Genomic DNA, 20,198 nt, shown 5'->3' with positions numbered 1-20,198 from the left:
CAAGACATATGGGTTATGGCGACGCCATCAACGGCAGGCTTCCCTAGAACTGACCAGTCAGCGCTGGAGATGGAGACGTCCACGTCGCAGATGACACCAGTAGTGAAACCACTATCCCGGGGTTAAGCGAACGAAACTTCATGCCACCAAGTTCTGTACATTTACTCAGAGTGCTCAGCGCCGTCTCATGGACGGCGTAAATAGCCAACACATTTTTCTTGGTTTGACTATGACGTCTGTAACTTGCATTGGAGCCACCGATCCAAGCCCCACCGAGTCAGTACTGTCTGTCAATTGAGTCACCTCAGGTTGTCGGTAGCGAGTTCTGGTAGAAATACAATCGTACCGACTGCGGTATTCCGCGGTGGCCCTACCATTGGCATAATCGAAGACATGAACGCCCTTATGTTTCTCCGTTTCACCTTGCAGCTCCGCACAAGTTCAAAGTCATCATCGAAGAAGTCCTCTAGCCGGCTGGCCGGTTCCCGTGAGCGCAGTCTCGATAGGCTAGCTGCACTCGGTGACTGCATATGCGGCTGTTCGTCTGTGGCTCAGTTACCTCTAACCGCTGCGAGAGTCTCATAGCCAGGAGACCAAGTCGCACCTGGAGGAAACAGTCGATTTCCTTGCCAGTGCATTGGAGAAGCTGACAAAAGCTGGAAACATTGGCGACCAACTTCGCCACAATCGTTCGCATTCATAGTCTCAGCGCAAACTGAGACTCGCCATTGCAGTTGTGCTGGTACGACCGTCGCCATTTCGAACAAGCACGTCACTGCACCAAGCTCTCTTCGTCGACGGGAAAAGCACGGGCCAGTCGCTAACAGCGACATGCGACATCGGCCATCGCGCAAGCCGCCTATTCCACGTAGTCGACCGCATCCCCGGCACCCGCCTGCTTGTCGACACAGAAGCCGAGCTGACTATTGCACCCGCCACGGCCGCACAGTGCCAACGCGGCAAGTCCACACCCAAGCTCCACGCTGTGAACAACACTGCCATCACGTCATGTGGGCTCCGCTCAATAACGCTAGACATCGGACTGCGACGCTTGCACAGATGAGTGTTTAAACCTAGATTTAAACCTAGATGTGAGTGTTCGCAATGAACGCTTAAAGGATAACGCCACATCCCTCGATGTACTTTGCCTGCAGTCCAGCCTCAAGTAATCTGGCATCCGTATGTTTTGGCCGGTCTCAACGTACGACAAGATGTTTGCAGAGTACCCGCCACTCACGAAGTCCCGAAACGATGTGCTGCCCGTAAAACCCGATATCATGCATCATGCCACCACCACCAGCCCACCTTTCGCTGCACGGCCCCGGAGGATCGCTAGACCGAGGTTGGAAGTCGCCTGCCATGAGTTCGAACACATGATTCAGCTCAGCGTTATTCTTGCTTCCTCCAGCAATTGGTCTTCGCTTCTCCATCTGCTTCCAAAGTAGGACAGTGGCGAGTGGCGGCCTTGTGGTGATTTACCGAGATTCGAATGCTGTCACTATTGCGGATCAATATCCCCTTCCCCATATATGTGTTTTCGGCGCTCGTGTCGAAGGAACGAAAATATACAAGATAGATTTGATGAGCGCGTACCACCAAATTCCCGTCGAACCCAGCGACACTCCGAAGACAGTAATCACTACTCCATTTGACCTATTTGACTACTCCATTTGACCATTTGACCTACTCCATTTGACCTATTGTCTACCTCGACGACATTCTCTTCGCAAGTCGCACAGACGAAGACCACCTTCGCCTTCTGTGTGAGCGATCGGCTGAACACAGTTAGGTCTTAAATCCCCAGAAATGAAATTTCGGTGTTGAAGCCGTGGATTTTCTCGGTCATCGCATTTACCTCCAACGCATCAAGCCACTGGAATCACGGGTGTCAGCAGCCGAGGACTTCCCCTCTCTGACCACCTTCCGAGAGTTGCACGAGTTTCTGTGGCTGATAAGTTCCATTCAATTATCAACGATATCCCTAGGACCCAAAATCAGGCAGCTGACGCACTGTCCCTGGTTGGCACTGTGCCCACAGTCCCCGTGAATTTGTAAGCTCTAGCCTCTGCCGAGAAAAACTAGCCCGAGCTTCGCCAATTATGGGAAAAAGGCTCGTCGCTCCATCTAGCGGAGGTGCCGCTTCCCTAACCAACAACATTAATCATGTAGGACACTTCGCAGACAGCTGCTCGCCCCTTCATGCCCGATCAGTTTCGGAGGCCAATATTTCATTCACTACACTGTGTAAGCGATCCTGGAATCAGAACGACAGAAGGACTTATCACAGACAGGTTCGTCTGGCCAGGGGTCAACAAAGATGTTTAAGCTGAGCAAGAAGCTACCAAGCCTGTCAAGCCGTGAAAGTGGCCCAGTGCACGAGTTTGACAGTGGAGATGTTTCGACCACCAGAGAGCCGTTTCAATCACGTGCATTCAGACTTGATGCAAGAAGACTCTTTCGCCCTGTGAAGGTTTCAGGTGCCTCCGCACGTTTGTCGATCTGTACACAATTAAGGTGGCCTAAGACGATGTCTCTACAAGACAGCATGGTCAGAACAGTGGCGGACGCGTTTCTTACCTCACGAGTATTGAGGTACGGTTGCCCGTTGCGCATAACTACTGACCGAGGCTGACAATTCCAAAGCTAGCTTTTTTTCTGCCCTCGCGAGACTGCTCGGCACATGCCTTCATAACACCACGGCTTACCACCCACAGAACAACGGCATGGCCGAGCTTCTCCATCTACAATTGAATGCGTCATTGACGCCCCATTCGACAGACAGCACTGGGTGCAAAGGCTACCCTTAGTACTGCTGGGGTTGCGAACAACAATCAAGGCTGACCTTGGAGTCACTAGAGCCAAATCGCTCTATGGGTCAGTAATCTGCGTTCCAGGCCAGTTTTACGGCACCCAGCAAGACACTCCGCCATCGTTCACGCCGCACAAGGGATGCATTCCTGGTTCAACCAGCTTCGATCTTCACCCCTACGTATCGCCCGCGCGCAGCCTGTGTTTAGTTTCCCGACAATGGACATGGCCACACGCGTCTTTCTGCAGCGCGACTCTATCAAGTCGCCATTGTCTCCTTCCTATGAAGGGCCCTTTCGTGTGATTTCGCGTTGAGGGTCGGGCGACCGGGTGAAGGCAACCTGTCTTGAACATTAACACTTCATTCCTCGCACAATGCGCACGTAAGCCTCCGGTATTCTAACGGGATCGCCTTTGTGGCGACCGTCCGTCACTTCGGCGTACCTCGCCGGGAGGGGGTCATTGCCACTCGCTTCGGAAATCCAGTTTACTTCGCCGCGCCTCACCCTGGCGGTCATTTCCGCCTGCTCTTCCTTGAAACCAAGACGCCAGTGTGACTGGAGTACCACCACATCGGCTCGGCATGCCTGCTGTTATTCTTGAATAAACCCAGTCAACTCCATTTTCAAGCTGTCAAAATGTGCAGTCCTTACGTCCGCCAAACCGAGCTCCCAACAGAATTCTTTGAAGGGGCGTAGGCACCAGCCAATACGCTGAAACCTTGAACCTGCCATGTACTAGAGCCGACGCGCTTGACCCACTGATCAGATTTTCGACGATCGCTGACTGTGGTCACCAGTATCATTGTGCTTGACTTGCTTCTTCTTTCCGGGCACAGGTCCACCCATTACAAAATTACATTTATGATTCAGAGTTTTCGCTACTGTTTTCTTCACTGTAACTTCAACGACATCTGGTGCATGTGCTTGTGCGTTACTGTACTGAACGCCCCGGAAAAGCCGTGATCTAAGCCCGAACCCTGAAGCCAACACCAAAGCCATCCTAGACCGTCGAACAAGTCTCAGGTTACAAAACTGGCCCACGGAATAAGGAGTTAGCCAAGGCGAAGTCAAGTGCGATGGCAGCCGCAGTGCCGCCTACACCGATCGTGCTTCAACGATCCGGGACGCCTCCTACTTTCTATGGAATTTCATCGGACGACGTGGAGACCAGGCTTGAGATATTCGAAAGCGTGTCAACCTGAAACGAGTGGAACGCTGAGGACAGAATGAAATACTTCTATTTTTCATTGCAAGAAGCAGCCAGAACGTGGTTCGAAAGTACAGAGTCCTCATTATTGACATGACACCTGTTCTAACAGTTCCTAACGACATTCACAAGCATCATCAGAAGAGAAAGGGCCGAACACCTACTTCAAGCACGAGTGCAGCTGCCTAGCGAGAACATCAATGTTTTAAAGCAGAAGGTGATCCAATTCTTCCGCCACGCGGGCCTATATATGCCTGAGGAGAAGAAAATTCCGTTCCTCGTGCGTGAGGTAAAGCAAAAACTCTTTGCTGGACTTGTGCGCCAGCCGGAAAAAACTGCAGCAGAATTTCTCGCGGATGCCAAGCGGCCCACCAAAGATCTGAGGACCGATTGGCTTTGGGAGCTCACGGCAAAACCACTTATGAGGTAGTGCATGGGGACATAGGTTGGGCCGCCTTGCTTGAAGTCAGAGACATGCAAAGCAAAAATAGCTTTGAAGAAACATCTACGATCATGGATCAATATAAATGGGTGGCTAAAGTGCATAAGTATCTGTACATAAATTGCGTAGACACAGAATGGAGGAAGAGGTCGAGAACGTTGCCAAGCAAGTACAGGGTAATTGAATGTGTAGGCGGACAATCAGGAGTACAAGCAGAAAGAAGGTGAGAGAAAGAGAGATAGCGAATGGCGATAAAGATCATGGAGATTTGCAGGAATTATAACAAAGAAATTAGAAGGCAAAATATGTACGATAACATGAAAAGAAGTGTCTTGCTATTTGACACTCGAGCGGGTTGCCTAAGGTTAAAAATATATCGGAGCAAAAATTAGCAATTAGATTATGCTGCAGCAAAAATCCGGAGGATACTCAGCACATGTTAATGGAATGTGAAGGAATTCACCCAGCGAGACCAATACGTAACGTACAATTTCCAGAAGGGCTTGGATTTAAAGTGGATGTAAGTATAAAGCAAAAAACCGGAGGCCACTCAGCACATCTTAATGGAATGTGAAGGAATTCACTCAGCGAGACCACTACGTAACGTACAATTTCCAGAAGTGCTTGAATTTAAAGTGTATGGAAGTATAAACCGGCCAGCCGTCGAGATAAGCAAGAGACGTGCAGAATATTGGTGAAAAGTAGGGAAAAGACTAATACGACCGGATTCAGTACGGATGTGCAGCATACGCGTACATCCTCATTCTAGTAAGCCCTCAGCGCAAAGCGAGTGCGTTATTGAACTAATTCATTTTCTGAAAGTAAACTTCGCCAGAAAATTCCTAAAGCACGACTTAAACACAACCTGTGGAGATAACATCGAATTAAGGGGACATTTGAAGTAATTCGAATGCAAGAGAAAACATAATTCTGGTGCGCGGAGATTTAGACACAAACCCCTTTTCCAGCTGCCACTAGATGTCTATTTTTCGGGTGAGCACACATCCAAAAATACGAACCAACTAGAGGCTAAGGGCGTCGCTATAAAACGTGACTTCTGCTAACATTGAACGTGCAGGAAGACGGTGCGTATCACACCGCCGTTCTTATCGGCTCGCCCTGCCACGCATGCATTCGTGCTCGCAGAAGATACGGCGTCCGACTTGCTCATTCTCCTCGCACTTGAACTTAGTCCTCTCGCAATAAAAAGAAAGTGGCAGCGTGGAAAGTGCGTCATGTTGAAATAATGTGTATTGTGTCTGGGCCATTTCCTGCAGAGTACAGAGTGAATACAAAAGCGTAGATTCTCTCAAATAACTTCGGTGTTACGATAAAGCCTCCCTGGGTTCGCGACTGGTTAAAAAACAGGTGTCTTTGTGCTATAGGTAAGGAAAGCTGCTGATTTGCGCATAAATATGACTCCGAAAACAAATTTCGGTATCGGCCAGCGCAGTACCAAACACTCTAGGCAGCAGAAAAAAAAGTAACCTCACTGCGTAGATAGCTCTCGCAGTAGTTGCATATATCGAAAAGTGCGTGTATTTAATTGCGTGGAGTATATTTTTACCTTTTCTCAAACCTTTCTACGTTAAAAAAATTCAGCACATTATCTATAGCATCAACATCGCGTACTCTGAATACATCAATGAGACAGACAATATCGACTGTACCTTTATGCATAATGATGAGGTTGCACTTTTAATTTTTGCTGCAAACTTGCTGTCTGTAAGGACGTGCGTGCAGTCGCTGTCGCTGATGAGATACTGCAGCTCTCCTGTTGAAAGAAAAAAAAAACATGTTTTAGCTCACGATGCTTGAGAACAGAAAGATAGGGTTTGCGAAAGCTTGGCAGTCACAAACGTTAATATTCAGAAGCGCTCGGCGCTAACAGCTTACAGTCTGTGGCGCATTTTCAATGTAAATACATTTTTGCTTTGTAGCAATTTCAAACCCGATATTGATTGAGAGAATGGCTCAGCAACCAAATAAAAAGTAGCCCAAGTCTTGAATTCCGTACGAAACCAACATTTACAATGGTAGTGCTTTAACGGTGAACTTATCATACACGATTTAGTACGTATTCAAGCAATTTAACATATGTGCCATTCAAATATACAATGCCTTTATTGAAGAGTACACGGGCAGTGACAACAACGAATGATTCCAGATAGAATTTTCGAGGATAATGCCGTTGTGTAACCAGCGTATATGTCCCTTCCCAATTTACCATTTGCATTTAGTCTCACTCACGTTCTAAGATGCGTTGCTTCATTGCGTGTGTGCTCTTTCTTGATGTCATCCTGACGTGTTTTCAAGGCTTTTCGCAGATTCCCATAATCGGCGATGGACACGCAATTGTACTCGGAACACAGTATCTTACCCACAACACCGAGAAATGGCGCTCTAGGTAGAGGGTACTTCAAGCGTAGGAATGGTGGTTCGAAGCTTACTTGTCGGGACGTGCGCGTATTGTACATCGCGGTCACTGAACATGCAAGCGCATTGCGCGCTGGTGTATACCACCTAGGGGACAGCAGCGTCCCTTGAAATCTGCGTCCACGAGGCGCTCTATCCACTTAGTGGTAGTAGTTGTTTGTTGTTAACTTTCAGCGCCATCTTGCGAAAAAAGTACTTTAGTATATTCGTTTTTCATTAAGTAGTTTTCAATGGTTCATATCTGTTCCTTGAGGCCGGCTGCGGTAAAGCAAGTCCGCTTTCTTCAGCTGACCTGTGATGTCGTGACAGAGCAGTTGCGTGTGGTTGATGTGTGTGTATGGGACGAGAACGAAAGCTCAACTGTTTTCCGTAGTGTGTGGGTTTTCTCTAGCTACAATTAGATAAGCCGGGAATTGAGCCGTCAATGACGCCATTGACTTCAATTTCTGGCTTGGGTTTGTGGCTTGGGCTTGGGTTTGTAGATACAGAACTGCCTGTTGGCCTAGTTGGTGCTTGCTAAAAGACGCGTTTTTTGCTGCAAATTAATTGTTCAATTGCGGCAAAAAAGATGCCCTTGTAGATACAGTTAAGATGCTGGGCTGCTGAGCACGAGATCGCGGGATCGAATCCTGGCCATGGGGGCCGCATTTCGATGGGGGCGAAATGCGAAAACACCCGTGTGCTTAGATTTAGGTGCACGTTAAAGAGCCCCAGGTGGTCGAAATTTCCGGAGTCCTCCGCTACAGCGCGCCTCATATTCAGAAAGTGGTTTTGGCACGTAAAAGCCCATAACTTAATTTCAGATACAGTTAAGCCCTATACCTGTCTGTGGCGAATCTTCGATTCACAGAAAGAAGTAGTTCTGAATAACCTTTAAATAACATAATCACAGCACAATTAAAGCTCGAAGGAAGGACGTGCTTGAAAAAAGAAAGACGCGAACGGTTCCGACCCCTTCGCGCGTTATTTGTACTCATTATGTAAAACAAGGTTGTCACCTCCATGCCTGTAGAAGCCTACGAACTATACGTACGCAGGGAAAAGTTTCTTACCGCTGGTACTACCAAAGGGCCAGGAGGGGGAGGAGGCGCGCCAATGTACATGACGTGTATTCTTATAATCGCATTTGCTTCCAAGATTTAATGTATTCTCTTACCAAGACCTCTGTTCGCAATGGTTGTTTTGTTTCGTGTTGTTGGACGCAGCCAGAACATTTACCAAGATGCGCTAAGTGCCACGGTACACGTTATATTTCTGCTGCCACAGCCCTTGGTTGGGCAACTCTCTGTTTATCTGAAGATTCGGTAATAGGTACCTGGTTGAAATATTTGGGCAGTTCTTCAAAAACTTCCCGAGGTTCTTTCGAAATGTTCTACCTTGCAAAAGAAGAACCCGCAACACGTAATGCCTCCGAACTCTATTTTTGTGTCCGTCATTAAAATACGAAGTGCGTCGTTTATTGTCAGAACTCAAGGAACAAAATTGTCAAACTAAATTGACACATTGGCATAGCCTTTTTGTTCGTTTCTTTACTGTCATCAGACCGACAGCATGGCATCCATTCGAAGGCTGGACTGGATGTTATTTCCGCCGCGACAAATTGTTTGAGTAATTTGTGAGGGCAGGTCAACCATAATGCAGCGCACTACTTAAACGAAAAAAAAAGGCGAACCCTTGGCGTAACTTTGCACAGTGTGTTGATTATGTTTATCGCATTCAAGTAAGGTGGGAAAAATTGCTCGTAGGGCCTACACCTTAACTCTAAGCTGAGAGACCCGCAATTGAAGACGGCGAGAGCAAACACCAGGCCACATACCTCTTGAGTGTAGAAGTTGTGTCGGCCTGTCACAATTTGAAAAAAAAAGAAACGAAAGCAAAAGACGTTGTGAGCCCAAATCATGGCGAGGTAACATGTGGAATTATGGACGACTAGGAAGTTATCCGAGTACAAATGGTGGCGTTAGCACCTCTTGGCTGGCTTTGCCGTACAAAACATTTTTTGTGTATGCATAGTTTGAATGCTTAGCGCTGCGGTCATCTCTTTTCGCATATAACAGCACCTATCCCAATTTTGTTCATTCCTGTACTGTGCCATGTTCCTTCTAGATGTGTCGGTCAAAGCACAATAAAAGTGAAGATGAGGGCCGCAGGTCGGAGTATAACTTTTACGTTCTTCGCTCGCTGTCTCTTCTACGGTACAGATACAGTTTGGGAAGCGCGTGTTTGGTAGACACAGAGGAACAGAAACGATGTACATAGGAAGCAAGAAATTGTTATACGTCTTGTGCCTATTCACCTAACATAAATTTATCTTTCAAATATAATGCGTAAACTAGCTTACCCTGAAGCCTGAAAATTACTATTGTAATTACAAAATAAGCCTGTGTGAACTCCCGCAATTCGAACGCCTTTCTTGTTACCTGTCCCTGTTGTTTCTTATCTCTCTTTCAAATTATCATTTGTCCAACCCCAGTGCAGGGTAGCGAAACGAAAACTAGAATCTGGTTAACCTCCTTGCCTTTACTCTCTCTCTAAGTTGGAGTAGAAACGAAAATACTTCAAACGAAGAATTATTCCCTTTTGCCTGGAGTTTGACAATCGATCGTAACCCGCCGTGGTTGCTCAGTGGCTATAGTGTTAGGCTGCTGAGCGCGAGGTCGCGGGAGCGAATCCTGGCCACGCCGGCCGCATTTCGATCGGGCGAAATGCGAAAACACCCGTGTACTTAGATTTAGGTGCACGTTAAAGAACCCCAGGTGGTCGAAATTTCCCAAGTCCTCCACTACGGCGTGCCTCATAATCAGAAAGTGGTTTTGGCACGTAAAACCCCATAATTTAACAATCGATCGTAGCCGTATCTTTGGCGTATGTATTTACGGATTACATATAAACAGCTTTGGTCGCCATGTATGTCCTGGCGGCTGCATTACCGAAAGTGCAATTAGGGTCATTGAGTATTTGACCGACGAGTCAAATTGCTGCTGGTTGGTCTGATCTAGTCAACGACAACATCGATAAATCGGCATGTGTAATTTGAAATGTGCCCAAACAGACAACTGCCGCACCGTGCTTCTGCAACTGAGTCTGTGCCAGCAGATGCGTGTTTATTCTTGACAAATATCGCTGAATGCATGTGCCACCATGACAGATGGAGTATGAAGCCCTAAATTCATTTCGATTTGTTGCCAATAATCAGTTAAACCGCTTATCATAAACGTATTTCCCTCGACAAGCCTCACTCATCGCCTTAGTCCTCTTGACGCACACAGCTAACAGCTACAGAAGCTGAGCCCGTGCTAGAGTCATCCATTCCTCCTGCCATATCGCTTAGTCGCACAAGCGTCAGGTCATATAGATGCAGACACTACGTAGGATCTGCATGTTTGTTTCCTTTGGTTACCTGTCATCACTGCCGGCGAATAGTACTTTTCTTTCATTCTGAAAAAAATGAATATTTCCGCAGGTGATAATCCAAATCGTAGTTCTAAAGAGAATTCACAGTGAAACATGACTTCTGCAATGACACACGAACGCAAAGCGTACGCCAGGTTTTTGCGTTTCTCGCTTGTGTCCTTCAAACTACCTACGCATGCAATGCGTGCGTGTTGTATGCTCGTACGGAAACCACTCTGTAGCGTTTAACCAAGCGTCTTTTCTATAGTTTTTTTCCAGACCCATACTTTCAGTAAGAGAAGGCTTGGCAAGAACGAGTGTGGCCCCCGCGAAGACGCAGCCATACATGGCGGCAAAGCCTTCCACGCTGTTCCGCAAGTGGATGCAAATTTTATCTCCCGCCGATACGCCGTGCTTCTGGAAGCCGGCAGCGTAGCGCTTCATCCGGACAAAGAGCTGGCCGCTTGTAAGCCTGCCATCCTCGTCGACCTGCGTATGCAAACAAAAAAAATTTCTTTAAGTTCAGATCTATCTGCAGAAGGACAGGAAGTGCTGCAGAAAAACATTATAACGTCTTATAAGCCACACCTGCCCCCCTCCCCCCCCCCCCCTGATATTATTATTTCTTTTCAGTTTTTGCTCTTCTATGTCATTCTGTGATGAACCTAATTTCGTTTCGTTATCTGCTTCGTAAGTGTTCCAAAACATTTTACTGTTGAATCGGGAAGTGATGAAACTGCAGAAAGCGGTGTTCATACAGTTGTTTCTCGCAGCATAAGCTAAACATTAAAATGTGCAAAGGCCACGCAGGTGAACCGAACGAAGGTAATGTTGTTTGGCGTTGCTTTGAGATAGATTATTTTTTGCATTCTGCCTAATTACATTATTAGCCTCAATTATTTACCAGCTTCTCGAATATTGTAATGAGGTTAAGAGTGTCAGTGAGAAAATTGTATCGGAACATGAAAAACTCACAATACAGCTTTGTGTTACTCAATATGGGCTAGATAACCGTGCTTTTCGGAGCGGGAAAGAAGCCCGCGATTACACGCAAAATTACCATGCGACTGGCCGCTTGAGACAGTTTGCGCTGGAACCAAAGCCCAAAGTTTATGACGTGCTTGGGGCTCCTGCAATCGGTTCCACCATATGCAACAAGGAAAAGCATAGCCCTCCAGATGTGCAGATGTTTATCCAATGCGTGCCACCAGTTGGGCGTCTGTTTGGACAACGTCCATTACCGGCCAGTGGAAAGTAATTGCGCGTGCGCGCACAAGGATCAAGTCGGAATTTGTGGCCGAGAAACTCTTGATCGGTGACACCAGTGAGGAAACGAAGCATGAAGTTACCGTATAAACCTGAATGCAGATTGACATTTTCCCCGTAAAAACCACAGCTGAAAACGCCCTTGTTCGTCTAGGGCAGTCTTTAGAAAATTGTGTGTCGTCCTCTGGCAAAGTCAAGTTCAGGGTTCACCCTATGTACCGGGCCCACCTATATTACGCCTAATACCGTAGCTTCTGGGATGCCTTAAAATTTTACCGCAAAGGACCACCAAGCAACCCTCCATTAAGGGCGCCTCAAAAGGGAAACTGTCAGAATTGACGTAAGGCGGCCAAACCGCAATGAAGGCTTCCTCACTAAGGTAAGAAATGTTTCAGAATTTGGCCCCTAGCGTTTTGGTGCACATCGTTTCTAAGGTTGATCTGGGTCCACTGCATCATTATTGAAGACGTTCGCCGTTGTTTACACAGGAGGTTTTCATTTTCTTTATGAAATGTATTGAGCTTCAGCAGCCCAGGCTCAAATGATTTTAATCAGTTTATAGCGATGAGGGTCGCGTCCCTGGAGTGTCTGCATAACGGGAAGCCTTCTGTCCGCCGGCCCTCGCTTTAAAGATATTTGTAGGCAGCACAGACGATAACAGAAACATTTTTTTCCTGGTACCATAAATAGTAACTGCACATTGCGGTTTATTTTAGCTCGCCTACTGAACGGTTGAAATATCTAACCTTGCAATATATTGACCTGCTACCTCAAGGGTAATGTCACGTTGTAGAGATCGTCAGTAACAAGCTGGGAATGACGAAGCTAACATTTTATTGGGCAATCTTGTGCTCTGAAAGGCAAATGACATTTGGAGCCCACAGATAACGGCGAACACAGTCGGCGATCGTCGAAATCTGATCTGCCAGTCAAGCGGGTCGGCATTTACATATGATTCATGGAAGTTTCCAGACTAATCGCTGGTACCCGCGTCCTCGTGTCTTCCAGAATCTATACACAATTCGTGTCGCGCATACAACCTGATTACAGAAGCTTCGGTGACAACCGAAAACGGAAGAAACCATCATAACAATCCAGAAAGTTCTAGTCATGCAGGTGCGCCTTACCCTGAGCGATAACTTTAAAGCGTGTGATGTGGGTGAAATGCAGTCCCCGAGGAAATTATAAAATAAGTACCCGAGTCGATATCATCGCTATTTCAGAGTAAACGTATTCATCGTTCTAACACCGTGATGAACTTTCGTGGATGGGAAGCCAAAATGCACGGTACCAGAGGGGGGCACTGGCGAACAAGCACAGAATAGGAGTAATTCATTTCCTTCGGTAGAATGTCTGTTCAATGTCAAAGAGTTCGTCGGGCATGGATGCTGTAACTCCGTCTTTCCAATCAATTTTATCGTTTAAGAGCTTCTGCGGCAACACATCGCAGGTTGACCTATGTAAAGTTTTAACCGCGCACTCCACTTGCAAGTTTTGCTTCCACGCGTATTGGTCGTCGGCCATAATTTACAGGATAAACCGTAACTAGTGAATACGACAAGTGCTGTTAGATTACAGAATATAAAGCTGGATTCATTAGCTGGAACGGAGCGCGAATTCACTCAGTAGACGGCTGAGATGCAAGAAATCGTAACGTAAGCATCTTGTCCAGGGCATATTTCTGTGCGGCGTAATTAGCGCTTCTGAGCTTAAGCTATGCTCATGCGCTGGGTTAATCGGTAAAGCGTTTTCTCGTGCGAATCCAGCTTAAGGAGCATCGGGCTCGGTGAGCAGTTATCAGAAGGAGAGGACCTAAATACGCGAATGAGGATGGTTCCCATTCTGCTACGGGATATCACAGATGTGCGCCTTAAGCGAGACAGCTAGGATGTGTGGCGGCAGCAGTTGTTTCTTTCATCCTACCGTAACGGTTTTTAGGCGTAACTGGTTGCATTACAGTCTCGTGCAATTACGGCCGTGTGCAGATTAGTTGCGCGGCTGCTCACTGCCCGCACAAAGGTTATGATGAAGTAAACCATATCCGCATGATTGGTCTTTCACCGTGACCGCTTCATACAAGTCGGCGGCTGCTATACTGACATGCTGCGACTGGCAGATGTGAAGACTTTTTTATGCACGTTGGCTTGGGTGTGCGGAAGCGTTTATGAATGATACGTTCCTTTAAACAAGGCCAAGCAGTATAGAAAGAAAGTGCGAAAAGAAATATTTATAAAGATTATCGAGGCTCCATATAATCAAGGTTATGCGCAGCATTACGCAGGTAGCTGGCTATTCAGCATCATATCAGTGTCTTCGAAACCTTACGAGATAGACCAGTATGTCTGCGTAATGTCACCGGTTGCACACATGTGTATGTGGCGGGACCATGTTGGAAACCACAGCAGCAGTACTATGATGACAGTGATACGAAGGCAGCGGCCTTACTTATTCTGTTCATTCTCACAAGAAAACGTTATACCTGCACTCTTGCGACCTGAGTGTACCTGGAGAATGGCACAACGTCACACAGCGTCTACGTGGCGCTAGGTACTACGAGAAAAGTAGGGAAAGTCGGTATATCAAGAAGGCGGGTGCAAGAAAAGACAGGCCTCGATTTCAATAACGATTTATTGCTGTGCAACGTGCCACACGCGAAGACAGCGGTGAAGGTGACTGTTAGCGCGTTTGTTTCTTCCGTATGTGCGCAAATGGAAGCTCACCCGCGCACACGCGCTCTTTGAGAGGTGGAATTGCGATGTGACGCGTACTGCAGTGGTATAAAAGATCTGGTTGGTGTTGGAGCTGAAGAAATGTCTGCGTCAGTATATTGTCAACTGATCCTGCAATTCTGATTGCTATGCGCAGCATTTGTAGGAAGCGCATAGCTACTATTCCCGCAAATGTTGATATTGGCCGATTCGTTCATGCTTCTGTGAACTTATTGCAAAGTTTCTTGAACCGTGTGGTACACAAAAAAAAAAAAAAAACCAGCACGAGAGAGGCATATCACATTGAGGTCACTTAACTGCCTGACTTAATTTTGAAATTCTTGCGGCGGGAAGAATGTCTCCCGTAGAAAAGCGAGAAAAAATTAAATAAATAAATAAAAAGCAGCCTTATGGGCAGAGCACCCGGCTGTCGAGAACTGAGACACGGAGGTTAGATTACATTATTGTACATTTTTTTTATTGAAGAACCTACCTAGCCACGCTTTACCTACACAAAGAGCGCGGTATAAATTACAGTTTTATTTAGTTGGTCATAACATAGTGGTAGATTGAGATAGAGAGTACACCGATATGTTGCAAGGGTTTACAGCGGGAAGGTGTAATAATCCTCATCAGCCTACCATTATGTCCATTGCAGAACGAAGGCGTCTCACACCGATCTTGAATTACGCCTCTCTTGCGCTAGCTGATTCTGGATTGTGCATGCAAATTTCCTAATTTTATCCCCTCGTTTAATTTTCTGCCGCACTCGACTGCACTTCCCTACCCTCGGCGCCCAGTTTGTAATTCTAACGGTCCACCAATTGTCTGCCCTACGTGGTCTGCCCAGTTCCATCTTTCACGCCGGATGTCAACTAGAACATCGGCCATTCCCGTCTGCTTTCTGAACCACCCGGCTCTCTAACTTTCTCTTAACGTTACGAGTAACATTTTTTGTTCCATTCCTCGTTGCATGTTCTCGAGCTTCTCTGTAAAGCTACAAGTTTCTGCCCCACAATTTAGCACCTGTAGAAAGCAATGATTTTGCACATTTGTTTTGAACGAGAGTGGTAAGCTCCCAGCAAGGATTTGCCAGGTTGGATTGTCAGGTTGGAGTGCATTAGGCAGGCATTAGCCTGCCTTATGCACTCCAACCCATTCATATTTTATTGTAAACGCCCTTCTCGTGACTAGGGTCAATTGTCAGTAATTGACCAAGATAAACATATTCCTGCGCATACTGCAGTGGCTGACTAAAGATTATGAATTCTTCTTCCAACGCGGAGCATTTGGACATTACTTTTGCATTTTTATGGGCCAAAGCAACGATCCGATGAAAAGGCACGCCGTAGTGGTGGGGGCAGAATTAATTCCTGCCACGAGGGGTTCACTAACGAATTAACCATTAATTAAACATCCTTAACCATCAACCAACTAACCATCAATCAAATATGAACCAATTAATTAGCCAGTTAATGGTAGACGGGCGTTACTGCATTTCGTTCCCGTCGAAATGCGCACGCCGTGGCCAGGGTTGCCAAATTGGGCTATTAATAGCCAAATAGGCGACTTTTTGTCTGAGTTGGCGTCAGAATTTTCCTTTTGGCTATGCGGCTATTTTTGGGCTACACCTTTTTCTCTGTAAGAAAAAAGCAAAAATAGTTATGCAGAAATTAAAAGTATGTTGCAATCAAAATGCAGACGACAGCAGGCTAAAGAAATTGAGTGCGTCTGCTACAAAATAAAAATTAGCAAGTTCTATGTGAGAGAACACATATGCATGTCAAAGGGAAGGATCGCGTCCTTTTGATAATTTTAATTAAGAAAGCTGGCCTCAGGAAACATGTCTCTATCCGCGAACTAACGCTACCCGCGCGCGCGCACCAGCGAACATAGACTGTTGCGGTCTCGACATGTGAGCTTTCGGTGTCCTGCGTTTTAAGCATGAGATGCTTTTATATCCCTCTGATGGTGCGCCGCGGGGGACCTCGGCGGCAGAACGGAGTGAGAACACCGAGCTGAACCCAACTGAACTTTGCCAAATTTTCTGCCTACCGCATGGCGCCTACGTGGCAGTTCGCTCGGACCATTCTTGCCAAACTTGCCCCTGCTCCAACGCCAATGTAAAACATATCTTCTTCCGTTGCCCCGCAGCCACCACAGTCATCCTTTCCCTACACAACTCTCAACCCTCCTCCTGTCTTTGCTATCACTACCCGTATCAAATGCCGCCGTTGAACGCGTGTTCAGCCAGGTCTCGTTCATTAAAACCGACCTTCGAAATAGAATGTCGAACGAGACATTGGTAGCGTTCCTCCACGTGAAGTGTGGCCTGGCTAGGAACGGAAGCTGCTGCAAGGATATTAAACCGGGCCAAGAATTTTTGTCGCGTTTCAGCTCTGAAATTTTTTATGGACCAAGCAGTTCCACTTCGCCATAAACTCGTGATGCTTAAGCATAGAATACTTTCTATGTCTAAATATCGTACTAGATTTTGTACCAACTGCCATTTATTGTGTTAGACTTTGTCTTGCGAATTTTTGTAGTTTTTTGATTAGTGCATTGTGTGCTGTTATGTGAAAATATCATGAGCTGTAAGTAATAATACTGAACGCCTGAATGTATGCCAGTGCTTAGCGTGTTTAGTGCGCGGTGCTATTTGTGTGTTGTTCTTTTAGTGATTTTTGCTGCTCTGGAAAAAATAAAGCAGTGCATTTGCACTGAAGACCGCATTTGCCTTATCATGAAGTTGCCTGTATGTCAGCGTTTCTGCACTTCTTGCGCTTGTGCAGCATATGTTTTCCATGCCGCGTGGCCTCGGTGACGATGCGCGCGGAGGTCATGCGTGGTCAAGCGTGGTAAAACTACTATGTGGGTATTCTTGCTGATAATTAATTCAGTATGTTTAAAAAACGACTTCAGAAAAAGATAGAGCTTCTTGGCTACTTTTGGGCTACTCAATAGTTTCGCTTTTGGCTACATTTGGGCTACTGCGGAGGCCAATTTGGCTACCTGTGGTTGGAGCGATCTGGCAACCCTGGCCGTGGCTGGTATTTGATACCGCGACCTTGTGCTTATGAACGCAATACCATCGATGCTTGGCAACATCGGCGTTTTCTTTTTGTTCTCTTTAACTAATTTCCAGTGATTAACCGCCTATGTAGTTTATTGAGTAAACATACGGCCAATATGTCACAACGACGTTGAGCGCAATTGAAAAGCGGAGTTTTACTTGTTTTCTGTTAGTTATCTTGACGTGCATATGTTTTTCCACTTGTGTCACAAGTATACGAAACTAGAAGAAAAAGCATGACCTTGGACCCACTGCGAGCGAACTGAACGGTCACCCTGCCAACGACTATGAGTGCATAAAATTCGCTGGCGTTTATCTTGGTGCGACTGATATATTTCTGCTAACGGTGAGCTCGGCGTCTAGAGTGAGCGCGGAGCGGTTTGTGATAGCGATAGGTAATCTCTGAAAGACGCGTCATCACAAACCGTGCGTCGACTTCTGGTAAAAGCAGCCCAAAAAGGCAGCAGCGCAAGACTGAGAAATACAGAGGACAGGCGCTGTGCCTGTCTTGTGTATTTCTCTGTCTTGGGCTGCTGTCTTCTAGCGCGACCTTTGCAGATCAGCTAACTCGCCTAGTTTGGCACCCTACTGCAATCGACTTGCGCAGTCATAGCAACAGAAACAGCGGAATGAACGCTCTATCTGATATACACGCGGGCTATTACGTCAGCGGAATTACTCCGTTGCAAATATGTTTGAAAGACGCGACTGGTCCATATTCAAAATTTCTGGGGGCTTCTTTCAAAGCGAGAGAAAGGCGTTATGATGAAGATAGCTCAGCGTTATCAACTGAAGCTTACGTACGTGTTGATGCATTGTTAGTACAATTTATACTCCCTCCTCTATTATTGAACGCAAGCTATATAGCCCTCAGGAGATCAGATAAGATTGAGATAGCCTCAAGCTTTAGGAACGCAGTCCAGTCATCGGCCAGGACGCGTGATTCTTTGGGGCTTCTGAACTGCCTCTAATAAACGTTGCCATGGCAGCCTACAGTGGCAGCATGCATCTTTTTTATTTAAAACCTTCTTAATCGCATATAATGTTTTCAAACAAAAGACAAGAAAACAAAACGAGACAGGATCCTACATGCGAGTGCTTGCGCAATTGAGTGTAACTTTAAAAAAGAAGAGAAAAACTTGTTGCGCGTTACCTGGGACAGCATAGGCATCTGGAAAATGTGTTATGGAATGGACTGCACGTCGGACAACGCTAAGAACCTGGCAAAGCGAAATCCATCCCACAAGTGCCTGGCTTAAGGATCAAGTTTGCTGTCTCACTCTTTCATCGCGCGCAATGTCAAACAATCGTATTGCGGCTTCAAAAGGCTTGGTTAGCCTCCCAAAGCACGAGCACAATTCCATACCAGAGCAAATGAAAACAGCATTTGAACAATTACTTTTGGCCCCGAAGAGTATATTGGCACATAGCAATTAGCGTAAGGATATTTGAGCAAAGATGATCTGTATAACACTTGCGTAATAATTGACTAGATTGCTGAACTATCAAGAACTAAAAACCTCCTCCACCATATCGAAAACGTTAGTGTAGGCTCTACAATGTGTTCAGGCCTTAAATAAGAGTTTTTAGGCATTGACGCCAGCGTATAGAAAATTATGTGTTGGGCAGTGTGGAGTTAAAGAGCTGGTCAATATAAACGGCGTGCTTTGTGACTGCTTAAAGACGTACAATACACTTACCACAGCCACTCGCTCCGGGCACTCCGTAAGCGCGTCTTTGACGACCGTGTACACCGAGCACCGGGGCACCTCTACACTCGGAAAAGGCGAGTACACCACACCGTTTTCCACCCGAGGCTTCATCTTCTTGCTCTACGGTGTCCCCGCGGCGACGTTCGATTCCAGACTGCTGGTTTTCAACGTCTGCTTTCAGACTGCCGCGTTGAACGGAAGGGAAAATCGGAGAGTGTGTTTTAGATAAGAGAGAGAACAGAAAAACGCCTAGTGCGTGTGTCGACACTAATAGTGGAAGAGCTCTTGTCGATCAAGTATGCCGAATAGTCGGAGCAGCGATAAAGTAGATAAGCTAGTGTTCAGATATCACCAATCATTTCGACGCGATTCGTACGGTGCTTCGATGTTTACAATGCAATTTGAGACTGCATCCACCTCTTGTTTGCTAAGCCGTTATCTGACAATGTCTCCGAAGCAGAGTCGCGCTTCTCCGACGTTCCTCGAATTTAGAGGGAAAGGACAAAACTCGAAATCTGAACGCGTGGCTCGCTCTCGGAGGAGGAACTGGCAGAGGTGACACCACATGACTGCAGTAAACGTCCGTGGGCCCTGGGTGCCAGGTGCCATTTGGGACGGGGGGCGGTGTCATATATGTCTGAAGAGCCCCCTCTTTCTGCCCGTTAGACTGGGCGTAAATGCAAAGAATGCTCCGGTAACGAGCAGCCCGAGTTCACGTACCCGATATACCAGATGTGTAATGCCGAAGAATGGTCGGCTGCAGCTTTATCAAAATCCTACGTAATAATTGCATGGATGCGCAGCTAAAATATTTAATTCGGCAAGTGGTCGCTAAACTACTCGCCTTAGCGGATCATTTCGCGTGTGGTGCACCCGTACTGATGCGTCGATAAACACACAGTCTGGCGATGTGGCTGTTGGGTCCCTCTTCCGTTCAGTCCACGCTATGGTAAAATATGATGCCTTGCATAACTGCTTAAATACCAATTACAGAGTAAACATCGCAATTAAAAATTCAGGACCCTAATTGATATTGTTAGTTCAACAATTTATTTTTCTCTAAACAAAATCGTCTTGGGTGCTTACGGACGAGTACTTTGGCACTGCTGGCGGCTAACTATGGCAGTACCGAAAGAAATGTAAAATAGTGG

At 46.5% G+C, this 20,198-nt stretch overlaps 1 protein-coding gene across 1 annotated transcript in view; it reads right to left on the bottom strand.

Moving 5' to 3' along the window:
• The window catches only part of LOC126530651 (uncharacterized), a 41,693-nt gene extending 22,450 nt beyond the window's left edge, over nt 1–19,243 (bottom strand). Inside the window, exons 1-3 of the mRNA XM_050177911.3 lie at nt 19,036–19,243; nt 10,576–10,777; nt 6,130–6,233 (exon numbers count right to left, since the gene is read on the bottom strand). Of these exons, the coding sequence (XP_050033868.1) occupies nt 6,130–6,233; nt 10,576–10,777; nt 19,036–19,158 (429 nt within the window). The 5' untranslated portion in view covers nt 19,159–19,243. The remainder of the gene's footprint in view (nt 1–6,129; nt 6,234–10,575; nt 10,778–19,035) is intronic.
• Between the last annotated feature and the right edge of the window lie 955 nt (nt 19,244–20,198).

This window comes from Dermacentor andersoni, chromosome 4 (assembly GCF_023375885.2).
Source record: "Dermacentor andersoni chromosome 4, qqDerAnde1_hic_scaffold, whole genome shotgun sequence".
In the NCBI taxonomy this organism is placed as follows: domain Eukaryota; kingdom Metazoa; phylum Arthropoda; class Arachnida; order Ixodida; family Ixodidae; genus Dermacentor; species Dermacentor andersoni.
This window is presented reverse-complemented; position numbering and strand designations above follow the sequence as displayed.